At 37.5% G+C, this 21,599-nt stretch overlaps 1 protein-coding gene across 1 annotated transcript in view; it reads left to right on the plus strand.

Annotated features, from left to right (window-relative positions):
• Window positions 1-5,000: 5,000 nt before the first annotated feature.
• The window catches only part of LOC306865432 (opioid-binding protein/cell adhesion molecule-like), a 154,954-nt gene continuing 138,355 nt past the window's right edge, over window positions 5,001-21,599 (plus strand). The window contains exon 1 of the mRNA XM_079410027.1: window positions 5,001-5,269. Coding sequence (XP_079266153.1) covers window positions 5,209-5,269 — 61 coding nt within the window. The 5' untranslated portion in view covers window positions 5,001-5,208. The remainder of the gene's footprint in view (window positions 5,270-21,599) is intronic.

A 21,599-nucleotide genomic window follows, 5' to 3' on the forward strand; every position in this document is an offset into this window, starting at 1 on the left:
AAACATCTAGAATACGCGCACCGGGAAAACAGTGAGTGTGCAATTTACCTTCAGCTAACGTAGCACGGATGTGCCGGATGATGGAGTCTCCGACGATCACAGCGTCGCGTTCCGTCTCGCGGAGGGGAGCGAAGCCGTTCCGGGTGGAGATCTCGAAGACCGGAGGCGGCAGAGGGGGAGAGGTCGTCGCCCGGGGCCTGGCTCGCGTCTTCCGCTCTGCACAGGGTCTGTGCAGAGAAACACACGGAGTAGAGGTGGTGGGAGTGTTAGCAGCGTGCTGTATACTTACCCCGGACTTGTGAGCATCAGCCCGGGAAGTTTCCAGCGCGGCTCTCTGCTCTCTCAGCTGGGCCTGCTTCTCCACGGCCTCCAGCTCCAGCTGCACCGAATGCAGCTCAAATGTGTCCTTACCTGCACTCAAATGTAGACACACATCCGACATTTAAGCAAGTAACAGTGAAAGAGTGTGTGAATAGAGTATTAGCAATCTAAGCGAGATTAGCGGCTACCACGCTGCCGATGCTAACGGGCTATAAGCTAATAGCAGACTTGAGAAATCAAAATAAAACTAGTGATAACAAGGCGCTTTGGTTTTGTTTTAGAATGCTATAGGGGATATATTCACACGTTATAGAAACGAAAATTATAGTGTATAAAATTGTTTTTAAGATAGAAAATAGACGATAATGAACTTGATGGAGCTCAAACTCAAAACACGCAGTCACAAATCAGCGCAAATCAGTTTGGCTGGTGCTCTGTTACTCTCAGAATTACTCGCTTCCCTCAAAGAATTGAAAGGTTTGGTGGCATTTGCACCAAATTTTGATATACATCAGTTTGATAAGCTCTTTCTCGTTTTGGCTCTGTTCGAAGGCGGTCGCATTTTTCTTCCCTCCCTCCCTCCTGAACTTCCCTGCTTGCTCTCTAGTATTGTCCTGTCCTTCTTAAGAGACTCTCGCTGCACTATTTACAAAACCGAAATTATGGATCTGATCAACTGGTCTCTCAACGCAATTGACACCATCTTCTCGACTAGGAAAGCGGGATCTGGAGAACCGGAATGTCCCGCTGGGACGTTTGCTGCTGGCTACACGATGGACGCATGGGAGAGATGGCGGGTCGTGTGTCTGGCGGCTCTCTCCGTGGAGGACATTGAAGACATCTTCTTATTCGGAACAATGATAACTGGGTTTCTGCTATTTGGATTAGGCGTTGCCCTAAATTATCAGAAAATTAAGGAGACGGGACTGGCTATCCAAAACCTCTCAAGGCTGCCCGTCATGATGGAGTCTGTAGGCAGAGCGGTCGCCTCTGAAACAGAGGCGATTAACCGCAATATGGGTTCGATCACGGCTAGGCTCTCGGCTTTGGAAAGGAAAATTGATGGACAAGGAGATCAGAATGGACAATGAGAATAGCTGTGAAACTGGAAGACATCTGTTCGCCCAAAGACAAAACAATCTTATCTCTTTCCGGCTTCCCACAACAGAACGGCTTGGCAAGGCCGCTCTGGTATCAACTCTCCTGTGAATACTGCAGGGAGACGCTCTTTCTTCCATTCCCTCCCCCTATCAAAACACCTTGTTATTGTCGGGCGCTTGTGCTCTGTCCAAGGTCGTTTCCATGGCAATTGCTATGTCGCATCACAACCTGCGAACTGAGTCGACTGGTTTGGAGTGCTGGTGAAACGGATTTCAAGGCATACGAACTCACACGAACTTACACATACCCACACTCATACACCTCCCTACCCCCATCCCACGCCTTCGTCGCTTCATCCTGTCAGGTGATAACGGGTCCGTGTGTTTGCGCTGAATGGCTGCTGGCCGGATGGCTGTTTCGTCTGAACTAGGATTACTATGCAAGTTATGTTCCTGTGTTGACTGTGCTCCATGCTGAGGTTTTTTGTCTGTTCTCACACTGCACTCTCGTTCAGGAACGTAGTGTGAGGACAATTTTTTTCTCCTCTCTTTCCTCATGTTATGCTGTATTTCTTCTTCTTCATTGCATTTCGTTGCCTTGTACCTACATGTGCAATGACAATAAATTGAATCCAATCCAATCCAATCTTTGTGAAATATGGACCATATTTCCAGTGTGAGTTATTGTCGTGGGGCAGCTTGTGAATGCGCTATCGCAGTTGGCCTCTTCGGGACACTGCACAGGTAGGGCAGATTTTGAATTAGCCAGACAGTTGCACCATTAAAAATTTGCAATTGGGTGACCTTGCTGGATTTGATTTAGTGTTTGGTTAATAGTACTTGCAGTGCAATTCAGACTTGTTAAGAGCTCGGGTAATATTTCGATTAAACCCTCTGCTTTTGCTCATTTTTAATTCATAACATGCCAGTAAGTGTGCAATTAATATTCAAAGAATTCACGACATTCCCTGGAAGTGAGATCACACTTGAGCAGAGCGTGGTGGAAGTGAGCATAGGAGTCTAAAGGCATAAGTAATTTAGTTCTTCCACTGACAAACCATGAACCCTGAGGCACAACAGCAAACTATTTGTAATGAAATAATCTTGTCCTGTTTGATATGCCAGCTTAGAATACAGTAAATCAACCACAAGGTTGTTTGTGAGGTAAAGTCTTTTACAAAATGTACTGTGGAAGAACTATGGTGCAGTACCATGGTACTTGTAATTCATAGTAACCTGCACTGAGGTTGTATTTCAAAGTGATTTCAAGCGAGGTTAGTTGTCATTTTACAGTAGTTCCACTAAAATGTAATTGCAGAAGGCTGATGATAACAATTCTGCACAATGTTTGTCATCAATAAACTCAATATTTGCTATATTTGAAATTATAGTTATTGCTGCAGTCTTTTTCTGCAGTCAAACAATGTATGATAGACTCACTCATCTGGATCTGTGCCTTATATAATCTAGCCCCACATGGCTAAAAAGTACATCAAATATTTGAGTGTGAAGACTGTGTGATTTGAGTTATATCCTGGACTGCTTTCTAAACACACAACTCTCTTTGAGTTGTCAGAGTTGTGCCGCTGTGGATGGTCCACGTTTTTGTGTCACACAAAAGAGCCGCTGGGCTCTCAAGGGGACACAAGTTTGATGCCCCGATTGCATTCCCCCCTCTCTCATTTTGGCTGCTACACTTTACAGCAGGAACCTTCAGCTGAACCTCTGTGACTTAAATTATTTACTTGAAGTACTACCTAAATTTTAAGTTATGGTAGCTTAAGAAGCACAAAACTAGAGAATAACTTCTGCATAAATATAATGACTTTCACAATATGTTTGAATGCAAAAATAACAATATTTAAACAATTTACAATGATGAATGCTTTTTTTAATGCTATGCATTAAAAATAAGGTTCTATTAGTTAACGTTAGTTCATAACTAAAATGAACTACTAAGCCATTAATTTGTCACAGTATTCATCATCAACTGGCTAACTGTTCATTGTTAATTCATGTTAGCTCAGGTCCATTAAATAATGTTAACAGAAACTTAATTTTTTTTAGTAATGTATTAGTAAAATCATTAAATAATAATAAAAAATGCTTAAATTTTTTTCCCCCATTGGTAGTTCATGTAAACTAATGTATTGTTGTTAACTAATGTTAACAAATTAAACCATTTTGTAAAGTTACTGCGTTTTTTTTAATCATACACACAAATTATCTCAATTAATTAATTAAATCCCCGATAGTCCCACATGTGACTTCAGCATTTTTAAATGTATTATTTACTACTTTTAGAGTTTATATATTTTAAAAAAAATCTATTAATCTATTTATTTATTTATTTATTTATTTATGTGTATCTTAAATGAAAATGTATTTTGTCTTGTAGTTACTGGCAGAGATTTTCAGCTGTTTTAAATATTAAAACATTTAAAAACAAGGAAAATCGTCAGTCACACGATATTTTAAGGTCCAATTCTCACCATTAACAAACTATTAACTACGACTTTTGCCACAATAAACTCCTAATTTGCTGCTTATTAATAGTTAGTAAGGTAGTTGTTAGTTGTTGATATTGGGTAGGATTAGGAATGTAGAAAAAGGTCATGCAGAATATGTGCTTATAAGCACTAATAAACAGCCAATATGTTAATAACAGGCATGCTAATAAGAAACTAGTTAATAGTGAGAATTATATATATATTAAAAATAAGGTTCTATTAGTTAACGTTAGTTCATAACTAAAATGAACTACTAAGCCATTAATTTGTCACAGTATTCATCATCAACTGGCTAACTGTTCATTGTCCAATGACAGTGGAGATATATATATATATATATATATATAAAAATAAAACAAATAACGAAAAGACTAATTAAAATTTCATTATGAATCTTATTTTAGTAGACTGAATGTCATTGGCTTTTAATTGACATTGATCTTGTTTTGGTGGTCTAGAGAGTCAGTTTGTTCTGACAGATATAGTGATTGATGTCATTTGAAATGATAATAAATGGTTCTGGGAGACATTTTTACATCACAACATAATTGAACAATAATTAGATCTGTTTTTGTTTATTCAGATGCATTGAGGATGGATGAGATGCACACTGTTAATCTTTGCAGCTAGAGATTTACGGAAGCAGCCCAAGGTCACCTTGAGAGTTTTGTCAGCGTAGTGATGACTATCTGAGTGAAGGGACTTCAGCGTCTTGGCATGGACCCAATACTCAGAGTTGACAGCAGGCAATTACACAAATAAGAAAGGCACGATCTTTAAATAGAACCAACGTAATATAAGAGCAATTCCAGACGTGTCTGTCAGTTTGTGGTGACAGACCAAATATTAGGAGGCTGGCCGCCAGTTTTATTGAAGATGCTGTTCGGCTCGTTCTCTCATCTTGCAGAGCTTTGCATTAGTGGTCCAGTCAAAGCATGAAAAAGAGAGACACCCCTTGCTGACAGAGAGCCAAGAGTCTCGTCCAATCAGACCGCAGAGGGGGCGGGCCGTTCCCTTCCGCCAGCCCGCTGAACACGCTCTGCTTATGAAAATAATCAATGGGAGCTCAGTCTCTCTGCTGCTTTAACTTGTGCTGGATTTAAATTGCCTCCACTCCACTCCATGCCTATCCAAGGGTGAAAATAAGCCGTTTTCTGCTGTAATTACCCGGTGATCAAAGAAACAGCAAACAGAACACAGGTGGTTGTGTTTCTGTGCAGAAGAGCAAAGGGAAAGGAAGAAACACCAGCTGCTGCATCCAGAGAACAGTTTGAAGAATGTGCAATCCTGCCTGCTTTATCTTCACGGTGTGGTTGATTGCTCTGCTTGTCTATCCAGGTACTGTTATCATCTGCTTTATGCATGCTCAAGCTGGGGAGACGATATTTGCTTAAACCTAAACTGGGATATGGGGGAGAATGGATGTATTTTAGGAACTAAGCAAGTCTTCTTTAAGCATGGTGCATTTCAAATGTGATCAAAGTTGCAAGAAGTGGGATGCTTTAGAGGTTGCATGCAGCGTGAGGGTGATTTTTACCCTAGGGACATCCCAGAGAAATGTCGAAACTCACTTCAGGTAGGCTAATCGAGAATGACAGTGGAGACAAACTGAACAGAGTAAGCACAAAGCATCACGCAGTCACCGTTTACTCGCTTCCATGAGTCACATCAGAGGACAAGGAGTTCTTTTTCGGCATTTTGATAAGCTTATATTTGCAGGTTTTCCAGTAAAGGCGGAAATTGAAATGTCATTTTATTACTATCTGTACTTTTGATTTAAAGGAAAGTACTTTTTTTATATGGAGGATTTATTTATGAGTGATGTGAGGGCGTATTGCATGCTTTACATTTCAAAGTCATTGTAATGGTTGTCTTGAGTTTATGTGCAAGTGTTTTTGAAGGTAATAAAAAGCTAGGTTGTTATCTACAGGTTACCTCAGGCACAATATATGGCTTTTAGGCTACAGAGACATTTGAAGCATACAAAGCAAAAAGAGATTTAAAAAAAGAAGAAAAAGGCATGAATATGAGTCGTGGTCACAATAATTGAAATTTGAACTTCAAATTCTCTGCATTCACACAGAAACGCATACACACAGATCAATACTCAATTTTAAAAGAAGTAAGGTTTCTCTTATTGCAGTAACCTCTTTGAGAATTTCTGTAGTGATTGCAAAAGTAGAAAACGAACAAATAAAAGCAGAAAAAGTCCTACTATCAGGGTCATTATGCTCCATTCTGTATGTGCTGCGTCATATGATTTAATAAATTACCTCTTCCTTCCAGGTTGCCTAATTAATAGACTCAGGTAGTGGTTTAGAGAGGTAAATACCTCAGGACTGGAGCCACCGGTTTGATACTTTTAATCACAGGTGGTTGTTTGCTTTGACTTAATTAGCAAACTGCCAAAATGTGTTGGCTAACCATCAAACGGCGGCCCCTGTTTGATCACAGTTAGGCCTTGAGCTGTGATTTAATTTCATAATCAATGGGAACTAAAGAAATTATATAAATAACTGTGGAAAAAAACACTTGGATCATTGCTTTGCAAATAAAAATCAAGTCTTAAGTCTTAATTTAAATTCTGAACTAAATTAATTTTTAGAAATAACCTGATCTTGATTCAACAGGTCTTGAATAAGGGGTCCTATATGTAGTAGTAGTAATAATAATAATAATAATAATAATTGTATGTAATTATGACATTTTATTTGTTTTTTCCAGTAGTGCTCTTAACACAGACAATTGGTTCAAAGTTCTGTTCCGAGGTTTCCTGCCCCTGTCACGCAAAAGCAAGAGAGATGAATGTGAATGCTAACAGATGTTTCTCCAGTATTATCGTGGTCTCCTCACACTATACAGCAGACATTTTTAGTGACATCATAAGAAGATTGTATTTTTTCCACCCCAATCCATACTTTTCTAACAAACCTCTTTGCATCTGAAGATTAGATTTGTCTGCTTAGTCTGCCTCTTTTAGGGCCCTATGATTTCCGTGATGCGGAAAACGCGGACGTAATCACGGAATTTACACATGAAAACGGAATTCTCGGAATCGCACAGAATATGCATATATTTTGTTGACATATTAAATTAATTTTTTTTTTTACCTCTTTCTCATTTTTTCAGTTTAAAACAACAAACGTAGAAAGGTCTCTACCTAAACCGTGGCCAAATGGCATTGTTAAACATGTTGCCTAGTAACCATACGTCCTTACGTTCCCGCGCAAGGAAAAAAGTGTCGAAGCGAGTGGCTCCTGATAAGATTGATGTGGTTTGGAATTGGTAAAATGTTCTTGGAAATAAATATGATCAGAATATCAACGTGTCTAATTCACGCACTGTAAAGATGTGCTCACTTTACAGAGTGTGCGTGATCGTGTAATCGAAAGTGAAAGTTAACTGTGAGCGCTCATTCAAATGTGATTTCACTTATTAATAGCGCGAAAATTATATACAATATTAGAATGTTTGCGGGAGCAGGACACACACGTTGCGGGAGTGGGCGGTAATGGCCAGACACTCAGCGGGAGCGGCTCAAGAAAACTCTAGGCTGCACATCAACACACGCTAAGTTTTTTTCGCACTACCCCATCTCCACCCCAATTATTTGTGCCGTTTCGTTCTGTGACGGCACATATAGGACAATTTTGAATGTAATATGACTGTTTATTTGTTGTAATATTGTCATATTAATTGACTGTAATATGTCTTTGTGTTGGCGTTCTGACAGGCACATATCGTTGTTTCAATGTTTCTGTCTCCCTGCAGCATGGTTACAATTATTCTTTAATTTAATATTCATCAACCCTACTTTGTAACTGTTACCTTCATGTTACTGTTATTTTTGGCCAGAGATTTGGCTGAATTTTGGAGAATTTTGAATGTGCTTTATTTACAGTTTAAATAAAAAAGCTGAATTGTGAGTTCGTGTAACTGAATTTTTAAAGGTCAATACTGCTTAGAAGTGAAAAGAAAACAAACAAATCCGAAAAATCCGAAAGGGCTAAAAATAAATCCAAAAAAACGGAATTTGAAAAAAAATAAAACGGAATTTGAGAAAAAATAAAACGGATTTCATAGGGCCCTACTCTTTGTGTCATCAGTTTAAGTTATGCAACCATGATTAGACTAGTCAGATCTGTGGTATTGTAAAACTTTGACTTAACTTCTACTTTATATACCAATGTACATTCCTGAATAATTCAGCCAAACATTGACCATCTGAAAACCAGTAATTGCCTAAAGATTTCTGCAAAGTTTTGGCACTTAAAGCATGTTAGTTTCAAAGTCTCAATATGCTTTTGAGCAGTAAACTTTGATGGCCCCCATTAAAGTGTCATTTTGAGAGTGGTACATCATCCCTGTTGTAACTTTCAGGCCAGTGAGATTGTTCCACCCACAGAAACAATAGATTTTTTGTCAGCTGTAAACAATATAAGTAATTCATTATGATTGACAGCTCAGTGCTTCTGGAAACTCGTGTTTGCTCCCTCAGCCTTTGGAGGCATAATGAGCCTTGAAATAACATCTTTCAGGCACTCAGAAACATCTTACAGAATCATTCTGACAGAGGCTGATGGTAATATATTTATGGAGTAAACAAAATGCAGATTACTGCTTCTCAACAATATCAAAGTCTGAGATGGTGCAGATGACAAGACCTCGATCAGAACTTCAAATAAAATGCGATGCACTTGGCATGCGAGTTTTCACACATGGTTTTGTAGTTGGCCCAGATTTTATCCAGAGTCATCTGGTCAAAACTTTATCAAAAATCAGTGGCAGTGATTGATCAAATGACTTTTCAATGACACTGTACACGGTGCTAAATATTTTGCAGCTGCTGCAGGGCTTCACTTTACAGTTTTTGATTCTGTATAAATGGATCTATTAATCAAACTGGCAGCTAAAGGACACATGCGTTCTTACCGTTCCAGTTTTCTCTTGGTTTCACGACAAGTTTTTTTTTTGTTTTTTTTTGTGAACAGTGAAGCGAATGAGTGTAAGAAAGTATGTGAGAGTTACTCACAAAAAGCTGTGATCACTTTGGATAAAAAACTAAGAATATTCGGTCACACTTTATTTTAAGGTCCAATTCGCAATATTAAGAAACCATGAACTACGACTTTTGTCTAAAACAACTCCTAAGTTGCTGCTTATTAATAGTTAGTAAGGTAGTTGTTAAGTTTAGGTATTGGGCAGGATTAGGGATGTAGAATGTGGTCATGCAGAATATGTGCTTTGTAAGTACTAACAAACATGCTAATAAGCAACTAGTTAATAGTAAGAATTGGTCCCTATACTAAAGTGTTATTGGATATTCATATTCACAGAACTATGGGCTAAAGTGCATGGAGACCCCCTAAATCTCTAAAATCATTATATATTTAAAAGCATTTGTTGTTAAAGTAGCACCTGAAATAAATGGATTTAAAAAAATAAACAAAATAAAAGCTAAACGCGACAATAGATAATGTCATACATACATACATACATACATACATATATAATATATAAGCTGTGAAGAGTACAGAATTTATGGTGTCACTGTAAATAATTTTATTTTGTTTTTCTTTGATTACTGTGAACTTTCTGACAGTAAGCCTACTTTTCCAGTTTACTTTATTATTATTATTATTATTATTATTATTTAACCATTAAAAACTACTGAAGCAATTTTTTCATGTATATTTAAATTTTAAATTGTCTTTTTTTTATTATTTTGTATGTGTCCCAAACGCGTGCTCTGAACATCATGTGAGGACATCCTCTGGGGTAGTTGGTATGCTCTGAGAGTGTTGTCTAATGCCCCTGTTCTACTGGGCTGTCATTTAAAATAATGTTTGTGTGACCTTGCCAGAGGTGGTGAGTGCCCCATGACAGATTCGTTCCTTCCTTCCCTCTGACTCAACTCAGTATGTGCATGTATGTTTTATGTGCACGTAAGTGGCAATTCGGAAAGCTCAGCAAAAAGAAAATGGCAAATAATATTGCCCCAGCCTAATACCTACTATAGACAGATAAACATGTGTTCACTCATCCTTGCACAGTCCAGGCCTGGACGGGAGGGGGAATGCAGGCGAGGCAGACTGGATTGCCGCAGAGCCTGGTGTCCATATGCCATCACGAGAGCCCCGTGCCCTTCAAGAGTGGCATGGTTTGTTGAGCTCTGGTCATTTGGTGCCCAATCTACTTGGTTGGCCATGCACAACTTGGGCTGGACAGTTTCTGCTCTTGTGGAGGTTAAAGCAATTTTGAAGGATTGTTTGCAGATAATGCACCCAGCATGTGGCTTCCTGTTGTCTGCTGTCTGGCTGTCCAGATTTTCTCCAGTTTAACTCCATGCAGATAAGCCCATTCAACACAAGGAAGCAGGCTTCATGGAGGTACACACTGCCTGCCACTGTTTGGCATTATTATTGGAAATTATTATTAATATTTTCTGACATATTTTGTTGATACTCTTGAAGCATGGCTAAACAGCAAATTGTACTGCAAACAAAATAAACTTTTAGCTCTCCACTGCAAACTTTTTTATATTTAGTATTTTGCAATATTTTTTTTTTTTCCGTAAAATGTCTTAACATAGTTAAATCAATATTATTGGAAATTATTATTAATATTTTCTGACATATTTTGTTGATACTCTTGAAGCATGGCTAAACAGCAAATTGTACTGCAAACAAAATAAACTTTTAGCTCTCCACTGCAAACTTTTTTATATTTAGTATTTTGCAATATTTTTTTTTTTTCCGTAAAATGTCTTAACATAGTTAAATCAATATTATTTTACTTGAAGCATAATAATACAATACATATCTCCTATATAGGTCAGAATTTAAGGAGGGCAAGGTCCTGCAAGGTATGTTACTGGTCACTGGCACTGGAATAAAGAAACCAGCGGTTGCCAGATTAAATACTCGCATGCAGCCTGAGAATACGTTGCCAGTTTTGTTGACTGATTTTTCATCCACAAAGACTGTGCAAAAGTCTCTTACTAAGTTCTATAAAAATCTTATTAAACCCAAACCATACATAGACATGCTGATTAAAATCGTTGCATGGACACAAACGGCATGAAAGTCACCTTGTTGTTTGCTGATGTGTTTATTTCTCCTGGCATATTTCAATAAAATTCATTATCATTTTATTCACAGTCACACCATCAATTTATTTTCATATTAAAGTTTATTGAATTTGATGTTGAATTAATGTGTGTAGGTCTGATTAATGCTTACAAGCTGTCCACACAGGGAGCCCTCAGGCACTCATCAGTTGCACCTTTACCATCTGTTAACAAAAATATGATCACACTTTGATATCTGTTTGTTTGTTATTGCATCTACCAGTCAGTACATGATGCGCATTTTCTTTGCTTGGATGTACTATGCTATTCAATACACTATGGGCCAGATTTATTAACAGCTTGCACCAACACAAACCCTCATTTGGAGTTAAAAATGACTGTCAGGATTTACTTAAGAAACATTAACAATGAAAAAGCATGGACCTTATTGCATATATTCATTTGTAGGAGTTTCCCTTTCAGACACAGAATTGAGACTATAGAGTATTTAAATGAATCGTGCAGCATGATTTACTGAGGTTTGCGGTAGTCGCTTTACTGGTATTTGCACCATTATGTAATGACCAAAAAAAAGCATGCCTTAAGACATTTTGCGCTATTGTTAGTGGATAAGATGCACTTGATTATCATCAGTTCTGATAGTTTTACTGCAGCTGTGTTCTTTCATTTGTGCATTGTCAACTTTTCATTCCCATCATCACTTTTATATGATGGCAGTCTCATGCTTTTTAAATATATGAACTTAAAAAAAACTAAAACTAATTAAGATATTTATTAACATTTTTTGAGTTAAGTACATTTTTATTGAAAATGGTACAAACAGTTGGCTCTTTAAATACCTGTATATTTTCTCTTCGTTTGTTTTTGACACTCTTTGCCCTGTAGAATTGATGCAAATTGTCTTTTAATTATTATATGTTAATAATTTTCTCTTTATTAAGCAACAAACATCGTTTGTGCAATTTGTGACTATGTTTGGACTATTTAACATCTAAAATAACTGAGTGGTATGAGCACCACAGATGATACCTGACAAGCATCAACTTTTACTGTCATTAAGTGCATGGAAGAAACATGTTTTTAGTCTTGATATTAAATGCACTGTTAAGTGAATCAAATAAAAAGAGAGTTTTAGCCCAATCAGTGAGTGCAGCTGATCCCGCATTCCTACAGCTGTCAGTTTGCATTTAGTGTTTCATGGCTCTTGGGTATTCTGTCAGATAGACTACAGAAAAGGCCGTTGTGATTGGACGAAAGCAATTTTTCCAGGGCAATCTGCACAACATTTGATGTCATCGCTCTAAAAAGGAACATCTTCTAGCGGGCAATGTCACTGGCTCCTTTTTGTTTGGGTTTGTTTTAGCCCTAAACAGTCACTATATAATGAGGGACAAATGGAGCCATGTCATCTGTTGCATTGTCAGGGGATTGTAATGAATATAATGCTGTTATCCTTTGTCTTGTTTATGAAATGCATCATGTAAAATGCTACTCCTAATTTCCTCCACTTAATTAAGATTCAACTCGTTCATTGCTTGATTTCACAGTCTAATCACAAGGGATGTAGGTCAGGTTGTTGCCCACAAATTTCATGCCTTTTTTCTTTCAAAACACAGTAATGTATTAGAAATTATGAACAGTCATCCTCCCGTTTCAAAGCATGTTTCAGGTCCTTGAAAATTATTCAAGGATTATTTCTTCTATCTGGTCTATCCTTTGTCTTGCCTTTCCTTTTTTTTCGTTTTCTTTTTCTGTTCGCTATACGTGTTTTTGATTGTTTTTTTCTTTCTTTCTGATTTCATTTCTCACTTGCCTTTTTCCTTATCTTTTTGTGCCTTTTCCTTGTATTACATTTTAATTTTCTCTTTTCTTTCCTTTTCCTGTTTTTGATTTCTTTCCTTTTGATTTATTTATTTTTCCTTATTTAGTTTCTCATACACCTTTTAATGCCATTTTTCCCTTTCACATATCTTTCTTTCTTTTCCTTGTATTACATTTTCTTTACCTGTGATCATTTTTGGTATTTTCTTTTAATTTTCTTTTTTCCCCCCTGTTTTCCTTTCTCTTACTCACTTTACCTTTTCCTTTCCTATTTCCTGTCATTATTCCATTTTGTTTTGTTTCTCCTATCTTATCAATAGCATATGTGGATTAATTTTGCATTGCTACACTGCTGTACGGAATAAAACATTCTCCAAACTCACCATATGATAATCAGACTAGGATATTCATGTTAGCGCCATCTGTATGCAGTGATGAAACTGTATCGCGGGCGGATGCTGTAATTTTCCCACCAACCTCTCAATCTGTAAACAAGTCTCATTTGGTTACTGCCCACTGAGGGAAGGATGTCTTGTCCCAGATTCAAAGCATCCAGATGTTCACCTAACTCTCAAACTGATTGTACTCATGTAAATAATGGTGACTTCCTATTTATTTCATGAAAAATGCTGCCGTGGTACAGAACAACATAAATACACATAGAAACACACTTCTATTGATCGACAAACTGTTTTTTGTCTGCAGGGAGGGTTGAAGGGGAATGAGCTATTAGGGTCACATGATCAGTGTCTACTGTAGAATCACTATGAAGATGGAGCCCAGTGCTCAGAAGGTCATTGATTTGATCTTCAGCGCTGGAGTGCTGACAGTGTTTAAGTCAGCCGGTAAAAAAAAGTCCTCCTACTAGTCTTCTGTCTTCAACAAAGTGCCTGACCCCTGTCTGCCCTACGGCTGTTGCAGAGTAGCTGATTCTATCCACCAAATGCTGTGTTTGTAATTGAATACCCGTTAAAATGAAAAAATGCATCCATGCAAACTGATGAAAACATAAATATCAGTGTCGTTCACCTTTAACCAACCTTGAAAGCCTTTACTCTTTTATATGGGTGGCGTAAGCATATGGAAGAGAAACGTTCAAGTAATCTGTTTTGGAATTAGAATTTTAGACGCACAAAGTGTTCAACTAAAGGTCTTCAAATCTCCTTTGTTATTTCCATAGCTCAATACTCCTCATGAATGTGTAACGAGGCAGCAGTGCTCAAGCAAAAGGAAACGCATTTTGCCTACTCTCATATGCTCACTGAAATGTGGTAAAAACGCATTTTAATATGCAATCTGCAAAGTGATGTGTATTTTCTGAATTTGAAGCTGTGGCCTTGTTCATCATTTCAAGCAACAGGAAAACCATGTCAGTCAGTTCTCTTTGCGCCTCGTCCCCTCGGGGAATGAACATGCGGCATAGCTGGGGTGCGCTACTTGCTCTGAATCCGATTTTTCCTTTTAATTAATGTGAATTGGAAAAGTAACTTTCAGTGACATAATGAGGCCACGAATGTTCGATTTTAACACCTCAACTGCAACTCTAAAAGGTTTTTAGTGCAGACTGGGTTGTTTTAATGAAACATTTAATCTTTGAAATGACATATTATGTTGTTTCCCTAGTTGTATCAATCTTGTTGGGAAAGGTTTGATTAATTATGCTGGACAGATACCTGCAAAGACCTCTGACTGAAGACCTTGCCCCATACTCATGTCAGGGTCACTGGTATTGCACTGCCAGCTCTAGCATGCTGCCAATGCTTTGGAAAAGCATTGATTCATTATGCTGGACAAATAAAGAGGGACCTTCAACTGAACTGAAATTGCCTTAAGACAGTAACTCGTTTGGAACAAGCAAAATGGCTGTGAGGAAGGTCTGCCCGACCTCTGCCTTCATGTTCACAGCTGTTTCTTTCTCTGAGCTATAGCGAGATGTAACAGAAAAATAATATGACTCAAAAAGAATGTACTATGAGTGCATGGAAGGCACAGAGCATTCAGAATAGGTGGAATTTTAAATGCGCACAGCTCTTGGGTGTTATGGGAATTGTAATGTTAGTCAGACTGTGTTTGGAGTACCATATAGATTTATGTTGAGAATTCTTGTTACTGCTTCATTGGTTGCTTCTTCCACCTACATGTGTCCTCTTTAGTTAACCTCTGTCTCTCTAGCTAATTAACAATGCATGCTTTATATAGAAAAACTGTTGTCCAGTATACAGCAGTGTTTCTGTGATAGGAAAGCTCTACGTACTTGGTTTTGCTTTAAAGGGATAGTTCACCCAAAACTGAAAATTCTGTCATTAATTACTCACCCACAGGTGTTCCAAACCCATAAGACCTCCGTTCATCTTCAAAACACAAATTAAGATATTTTTTATGAAATCTGAGAGCTCTCAGACCCTCCATTGACAGCAAGGGTCCTTACACGATTACGGTCCAGAAATGTAGCAAGGAGATCGGTAATTATCCATGTGACATCAGGGGTTCAACCGTAATTTTTACAAAGCTACGAGAATACTTTTTGTGCGCAAAAGAAAAAAAAGACTTTATGCGTCACCCTAGCGCTATTTTGGAGAATATCCGCTGGACGGAAACTGCTTACGCTCTTCTGAGTTCTGAGCTGAGCTGCATACCGGATGCGCTGTTTTCGTTCAAATCAAAGCGTAAATATATGTATCGACATGACATGAAGGTGAGTAATTAATGACAAAATTTTCATTTTTGGGTGAACTAACCCTTTAAAACACATATTTTACTTCTAGTGGACAACAAGTGCATATTACTACCATATTGGCGGTTTATTAGTAGTTATAAAGCACATTCTGCATGACCATATTCTACATCCCTAATCCTACCCAGTACCTAAACTTAACAACTACCTAACTAACTCAGCAAATTAGAAGTTTGAGGCAAAAACCATAGTTAATGGTTTGTTAATAGCGAGAATTGGACCTTAACATAAAGTGTCACCATACAAGGTAGCTACATGGGTTAAGGTTCGGTTTAGGTAGGTTCAGTTATTGTAATTACTATAATAAGTACATAGTATGTACATCCCTTAATGAAAATTAACCATGGTTTTACCACAAATAAAGCCAAAAAAAACATGGTTACTGTAGTTAAACCATGGTAACCACAAATTAACCATGGTTTTGCTACACTAACCATAGTTTAACCATGGTATTTGTAGTAAAACTGTGGTTATGCAAATGGTAATCAGTACGCAAAAAAAACATAGTTACTACACTTTTACTACAATAAAACTATGGTTAATTTTCATAATGGATGTGCAATAGGACTAAAATAAAACATTAATGATTTCTTTTTTTTTTTTTTTTTTTTTAATTACAATGTTGATTTATTCTGGTGCAGCACCTTTGTACCTTATCTACCACTAAACTCTCAAATAAAGGTACAAATCTGTCACTGTGGTGGTATGCTAAGGTACAAAAGCTAAAAGGTATATGTCTTTGTTACCCTTAAATGGTACATATTGTATCTTAAATGTTCATATTAATACTTTAAAAGCACATATTAGTACCTAAAGTGTATGTTTTGAAAGGATTAAGGGAGTAAAGGTAAAGTAGGGCCCTATGATTTCCGTGATGCGGAAAACGCGGACGGAATCACGGAATTTACACATGAAAACGGAATTCTCGGAATCGCACGGAATATGCATATATTTTGTTGACATATTAAATAAAATTTTTTTTTTTACCTCTTTCTCATTTTTTCAGTTTAAAACAACAAACGTAGAAAGGTCTCTACCTAAACCGTGGCCAAATGGCATTGTTAAACATGTTGCCTAGTAACCATACGTCCTTACGTTCCCGCGCAAGGAAAAAAATGTCAAAGCGAGTGGCTCCTGATAAGATAACGGTGTCGAAAAAATTAAGAAACTCTCAATTGAATGCTAAATACCAGGCTGAACAATACCCCAACGACTACTATGAGTCTGGACAACAACTTTTTTGTAAGTTTTGTCAACATACTGTTGACTGGACCCGCAAAGACACATGTAACGACCATTTGATATCAAAAGTTCATCTCAAGAACAAAGCTAAATCCACAGCGGACAAATGATGATGGGTTAACAGTATACTTTTAGGCTGTAATATGTCTTTGTGTTGGCGTTCTGACAGGCACATATCGTTGTTTCAATGTTTCTGTCTCCCTGCAGCATGGTTACAATTATTCTTTAATTTAATATTCATCAACCCTACTTTGTAACTGTTACCTTCATGTTACTGTTATTTTTGGCCAGAGATTTGGCTGAATTTTGGAGAATTTTGAATGTGCTTTATTAACAGTTTAAATAAAAAAGCTGAATTGTGAGTTTGTGTAACTGAATTTTTAAAGGTCAATACTGCTTAGAAGTGAAAAGAAAACAAACAAATCCGAAAAATCCGAAAAAAACGGAATTTGAAAAAAAATAAAACGGAATTTGAGAAAAAATAAAACTGATTTCATAGGGCCCTAGTAAAGGTTGAGCGTACAGGTAGCATATTTTTATTTAACTGACTTTTCATATACAGTAAATCCTTTAGGCTTAGATTAAGGTACAAATGTGTACTTTTGTGAGCGTTGCTCCAGTATGTACCATGTATCTTGTGGGAAAATGTCATGTCCTTGAGTCTTTCAGTGAAAAGTCTTTGACGCTGTTGTTATGTTCTGTATTGATAGCTGAGCTCAAGTCTGACAGAATACAAGTTGTTGCCACATGTCTTGTGGAGACTCTGAGAATATGAATGACACCCAGAGTAAAATCTCATGCAGGCCTAGTGGTTCAAGACCTGACCTTGAGCGAGGCACATAACTCCCGTGTAAAACAACAACCCCTAAACATTGCATGATGTTTGATTACTACCCATTTTCACTCAGTGCAAACTTTTTGTGTTTGTTTGAAGTACATGCTCTCAACTGTGGCAAACTATCGTTATAGATGCTTGATTGTAAGCTAGTGGAAGAGATGGCTTCTCAGGATAGAGGCCAGAGAACCCAGCACCAATTACATCCTCAAAATTACACAGCGGGACAGAGTGCATGCAAATACCTCTGCCTGCCAAACCACCGATCTAATGAGTGGCTAAATCATGGACCACTGCACACATTCACACGGTACCCACCTACCGTGTGGCATCAATGAGGACCATTTGACTCCAGGTGGCTTGGATGTCTCGTGCCATTCAAATAATAAAGTTATCTTTTCTCATCACCCTTGATGGAACCATGCTTCTGTTGCCAAGAGAGTGGAATGTGTCTCATCTGGCTTATCTTGGATCTCTGTCTGTAATCCCTGTATGCTAATGTGATCTATACTTTTTTCAGAATACAAATACATAAGCCCATATTTGGTCACATGCCGTATTTAATGGGTCTATTTTTCTTTTACCTTGTATTTAGGATGCACTGATATTTAATTAAATAAATGATTATTTTCGTATTATAAGGTCTGTAGCTCAAAAAGTAGAGGCTTATTGGTTTGATTCCCAACGAAAGCATGGAGCAATGAACTGTGTATGTATACTGCAAGTGCATAAATGTGAATGTATGTCTCATAACTGATAAATGGCCAATATTAAAATTCCAAACTATTTTGATTAGTTAGATTTAAAATCTCTTTTCAATCGTTTAAATGCTACAAATTAATTTATATATTACAACATTGTAATGTAATGTATTTTCAGATTGGTGAAAAATATTTTTTCCAAGATGAGAGCACAGTCATGGCCAAAAATATTGGCACCCTTGGTAAATATGAACATACACGTTGGAAACAATTATCGGAACCCCTAGAAGTTCTTATGAGTAAAATATCTCTGAAGTATATTCCCATTCATATTCACAATTTTGAGCACTCCAGGGAGACTATGAACATGTAATTATCCAGCCATGGCTTCCTGTTTCACAAAAATATAAATAGAAGGGAAAACAAAGTCCAAATTCCCTTAATACTCCATCACAATGAGAAAAACCAAAGAATATATTTCTGATGTGCAGCAAAAGATAATTGAGCTTCACAAATTAGTGAAGTGACTTTAAGAAAAGAGCTAGAGCAGTGAAAATTCCCATTTCCACCATCAGGGCAATAATTAAGAATTTCCAATCAACATAAAATGTTTTGAAACTGCCTGGAAGAGGACGTGTGTCTATATTGTCCTAATGCACGGTGAGAAAGAGAGTTTGAGTAGCTAAAGACTCTCTCAAGGACCACAGCGGGAGAATTGCAGAAAATGCAAGTCTCGGGGTCAGAAAACCTTTTTAAAAAAATTGTCAAACAGCACCTACATCACCACACGTAGTTTGGGAGGGTTTCAAGAAAAATTCTCCTAGCTCATCCAAAAACAAACTCCAGCATATTCAGTTATCAGACATGACTGGAACTTCAAATGGGACTGACTTCTATGGTCAGATGAAACTAAAAAAATTGCTTTTTAGCAGCAAACACTCAAGATGGGTTTGGTGAACACAGGGATAAGAAGTACCCCATATGTACAATGAAATATACTGCTGTATTTTTGATGATGCGGGCCTATATTTCTGCTGGAGGTCCTGGACATCTTGTTTAGTGTAAGGAGGATGCAGAGGCAGAACTAGAATCCATTCGCAGAAGTTTATTAGAGGGATTAGCAACAGACAGAAACGGCAGAGTAATTCAGGCAGAGGGTCAAAACCAGAGTAGCAGTTGAATCCGTTTACCAGTACAGGGTCAATCCAGAAGACGAGGGTCAGGAGGCAGGCAGAAGAATCAAACACAAACATCAGTCTGATCAGGCAAACAGAGCAAATCCAGGAAATCAGAAGTCAAGGTAATCAGGCAGAGTAACACACAGGTAAGCAGTCAGAGATAATGCAATGGAGAAAAGCTCTGTAAGGCAGGTAAACTGGCAATACATTGCAGTTTGTAATGTGCTCAGGATCTGGCTTATAAAGTCATCAAACAGGAAATGAAAGCAGAGGGAGCGGCATGCAGTTAGTACTCGGGTGAGGGCTCCCTCTGCTGGCTTGGTGTTACATTTAGACACATGGCATCACTGATTCTATCAAATACCAACAGATAAAAAAATCCAAAAGTGACTGACTCTGTTAGAAATCTTATAATGGGCCATGTATGGATCTTCCAACTGTACAATAATCCAAACACAAACCTAAACAACAACACAAAAATGGGTCACTGAGCACAAAGCCAAGCTTCTGCTATGGCCATTCCAGTCCTCTAACCTGAACCCTGTAGAAAATGAGTGAGGTGAACTGACGAGAAGAAGCACGGTCATAGATCTGGGAATCTAATGGATCTGGAATGATTCTGGATGAAGGAATGGTCTCTGATCTCTTGTCAGGTGTTCTCTAACCTCATCAGGCGTTATAGGAGAAACTTTAGAGCTGTTAAAATATAACTGGCAAATAGAGGTTTCAAAAAGTGTTAAATAAAAGGGTGCCGTTAATTGTGGCCAATGTGCATTAGAGAAAAACATTTATTTCATGCTAAGTCTACTTTAAATACATTTATGTACTTAATACAAATACCCTGCAATTGTACTTTTGATATAGGCCTACTAAACTAGTATACTTAAAGTGTGCTAAATTGGAACAACTAATTTTGTACTTTTGAAGTAGTGCTGAAGTAATTAAGTATATTTGATTGTGGTAAAGTGGAACTATTCAAGATTCAACATTTTTATTTGTCACATTCACAATTATACAGAGTATAACCAGCAGTGAAATGTAAGAAAACCTGTATTACTATTGCAAGTATACTTTAGGTACACTTTAAATAACTTGCATTTAAAGGCCAATATTATTCTAAGATCATTCTAAGACCTAATCAGTAGTGACATTAAAACAAATCTTAGGCTTAATATTAAGAAATATGCAATGTGCACAAGTAGTACCCCAAATAAAGTTTTATTCAACATTTTATATCAGTAAGTCTCAAGCGATATGTCAGAAAATGTTAATATATTTGTTAGTTTGAATAAATGTATTTTAAATATATTACTTTTTACTATAGATGTAACCTGTCCATGTTGGGATTTGTCTAATTTGACTTGGTTCTACTAAATGTGCACCAAAATACAGTAGTTAGTTTAGTTGTTGTTGTATAGCTGTTACTTTGATGTCATCTACAAAGCATAAATAAAGCTTTTTTCCCTACTTCATGGTTCATTATTTGCATATAGAATTTTTCCCCCTGCTGTCTGCAACCCTGTCAGAACGTACAATAGTTGTTGAGAACCATTGATCTGAACACATAGATAGAAGAATCTTTATACCACTAGTTAAGTTTTGATGTTGTCTGCTGTTTTATGTTGGTCTACTCACCACCCTTTTCTACCCTCCAGAGACATGGCAAAAAGACAAATTTCATCAGGAAAAAAGAGCAACCTTAGATTGAGTATTTTTGAAGCTGAACATGGCATGCCAGAGCAGATGGGCCTGTAGAGAAAGGGCTGTGAAAGGGGCACGATGTTGTTCTCCAAACAGTCTGCAGACAGAAGGCAGAAGCATAACTACCTAAACCGAGAGGCAGTTAGAACCGACACATTTAACTCCTGACCTCACAGTGAGGAATTTTACTTGATGGAAGATGACACCATCATTTCTTCAGGCGGCGTCTTTTTTCTCCCTGTAGACACAGACCTTCTCAGTGTGTTGTCAAGATTAGGTACAAGTCACTGCATTTTTTTGTATAAGATTCGTCACTGTCTCTGATCTGTTTTCATCCAAATGATATGTAATTAATGTAAATATGCA

This window comes from Barbus barbus (genome assembly GCF_936440315.1).
Source record: "Barbus barbus genome assembly, chromosome: 47".
NCBI lineage: Eukaryota > Metazoa > Chordata > Actinopteri > Cypriniformes > Cyprinidae > Barbus > Barbus barbus.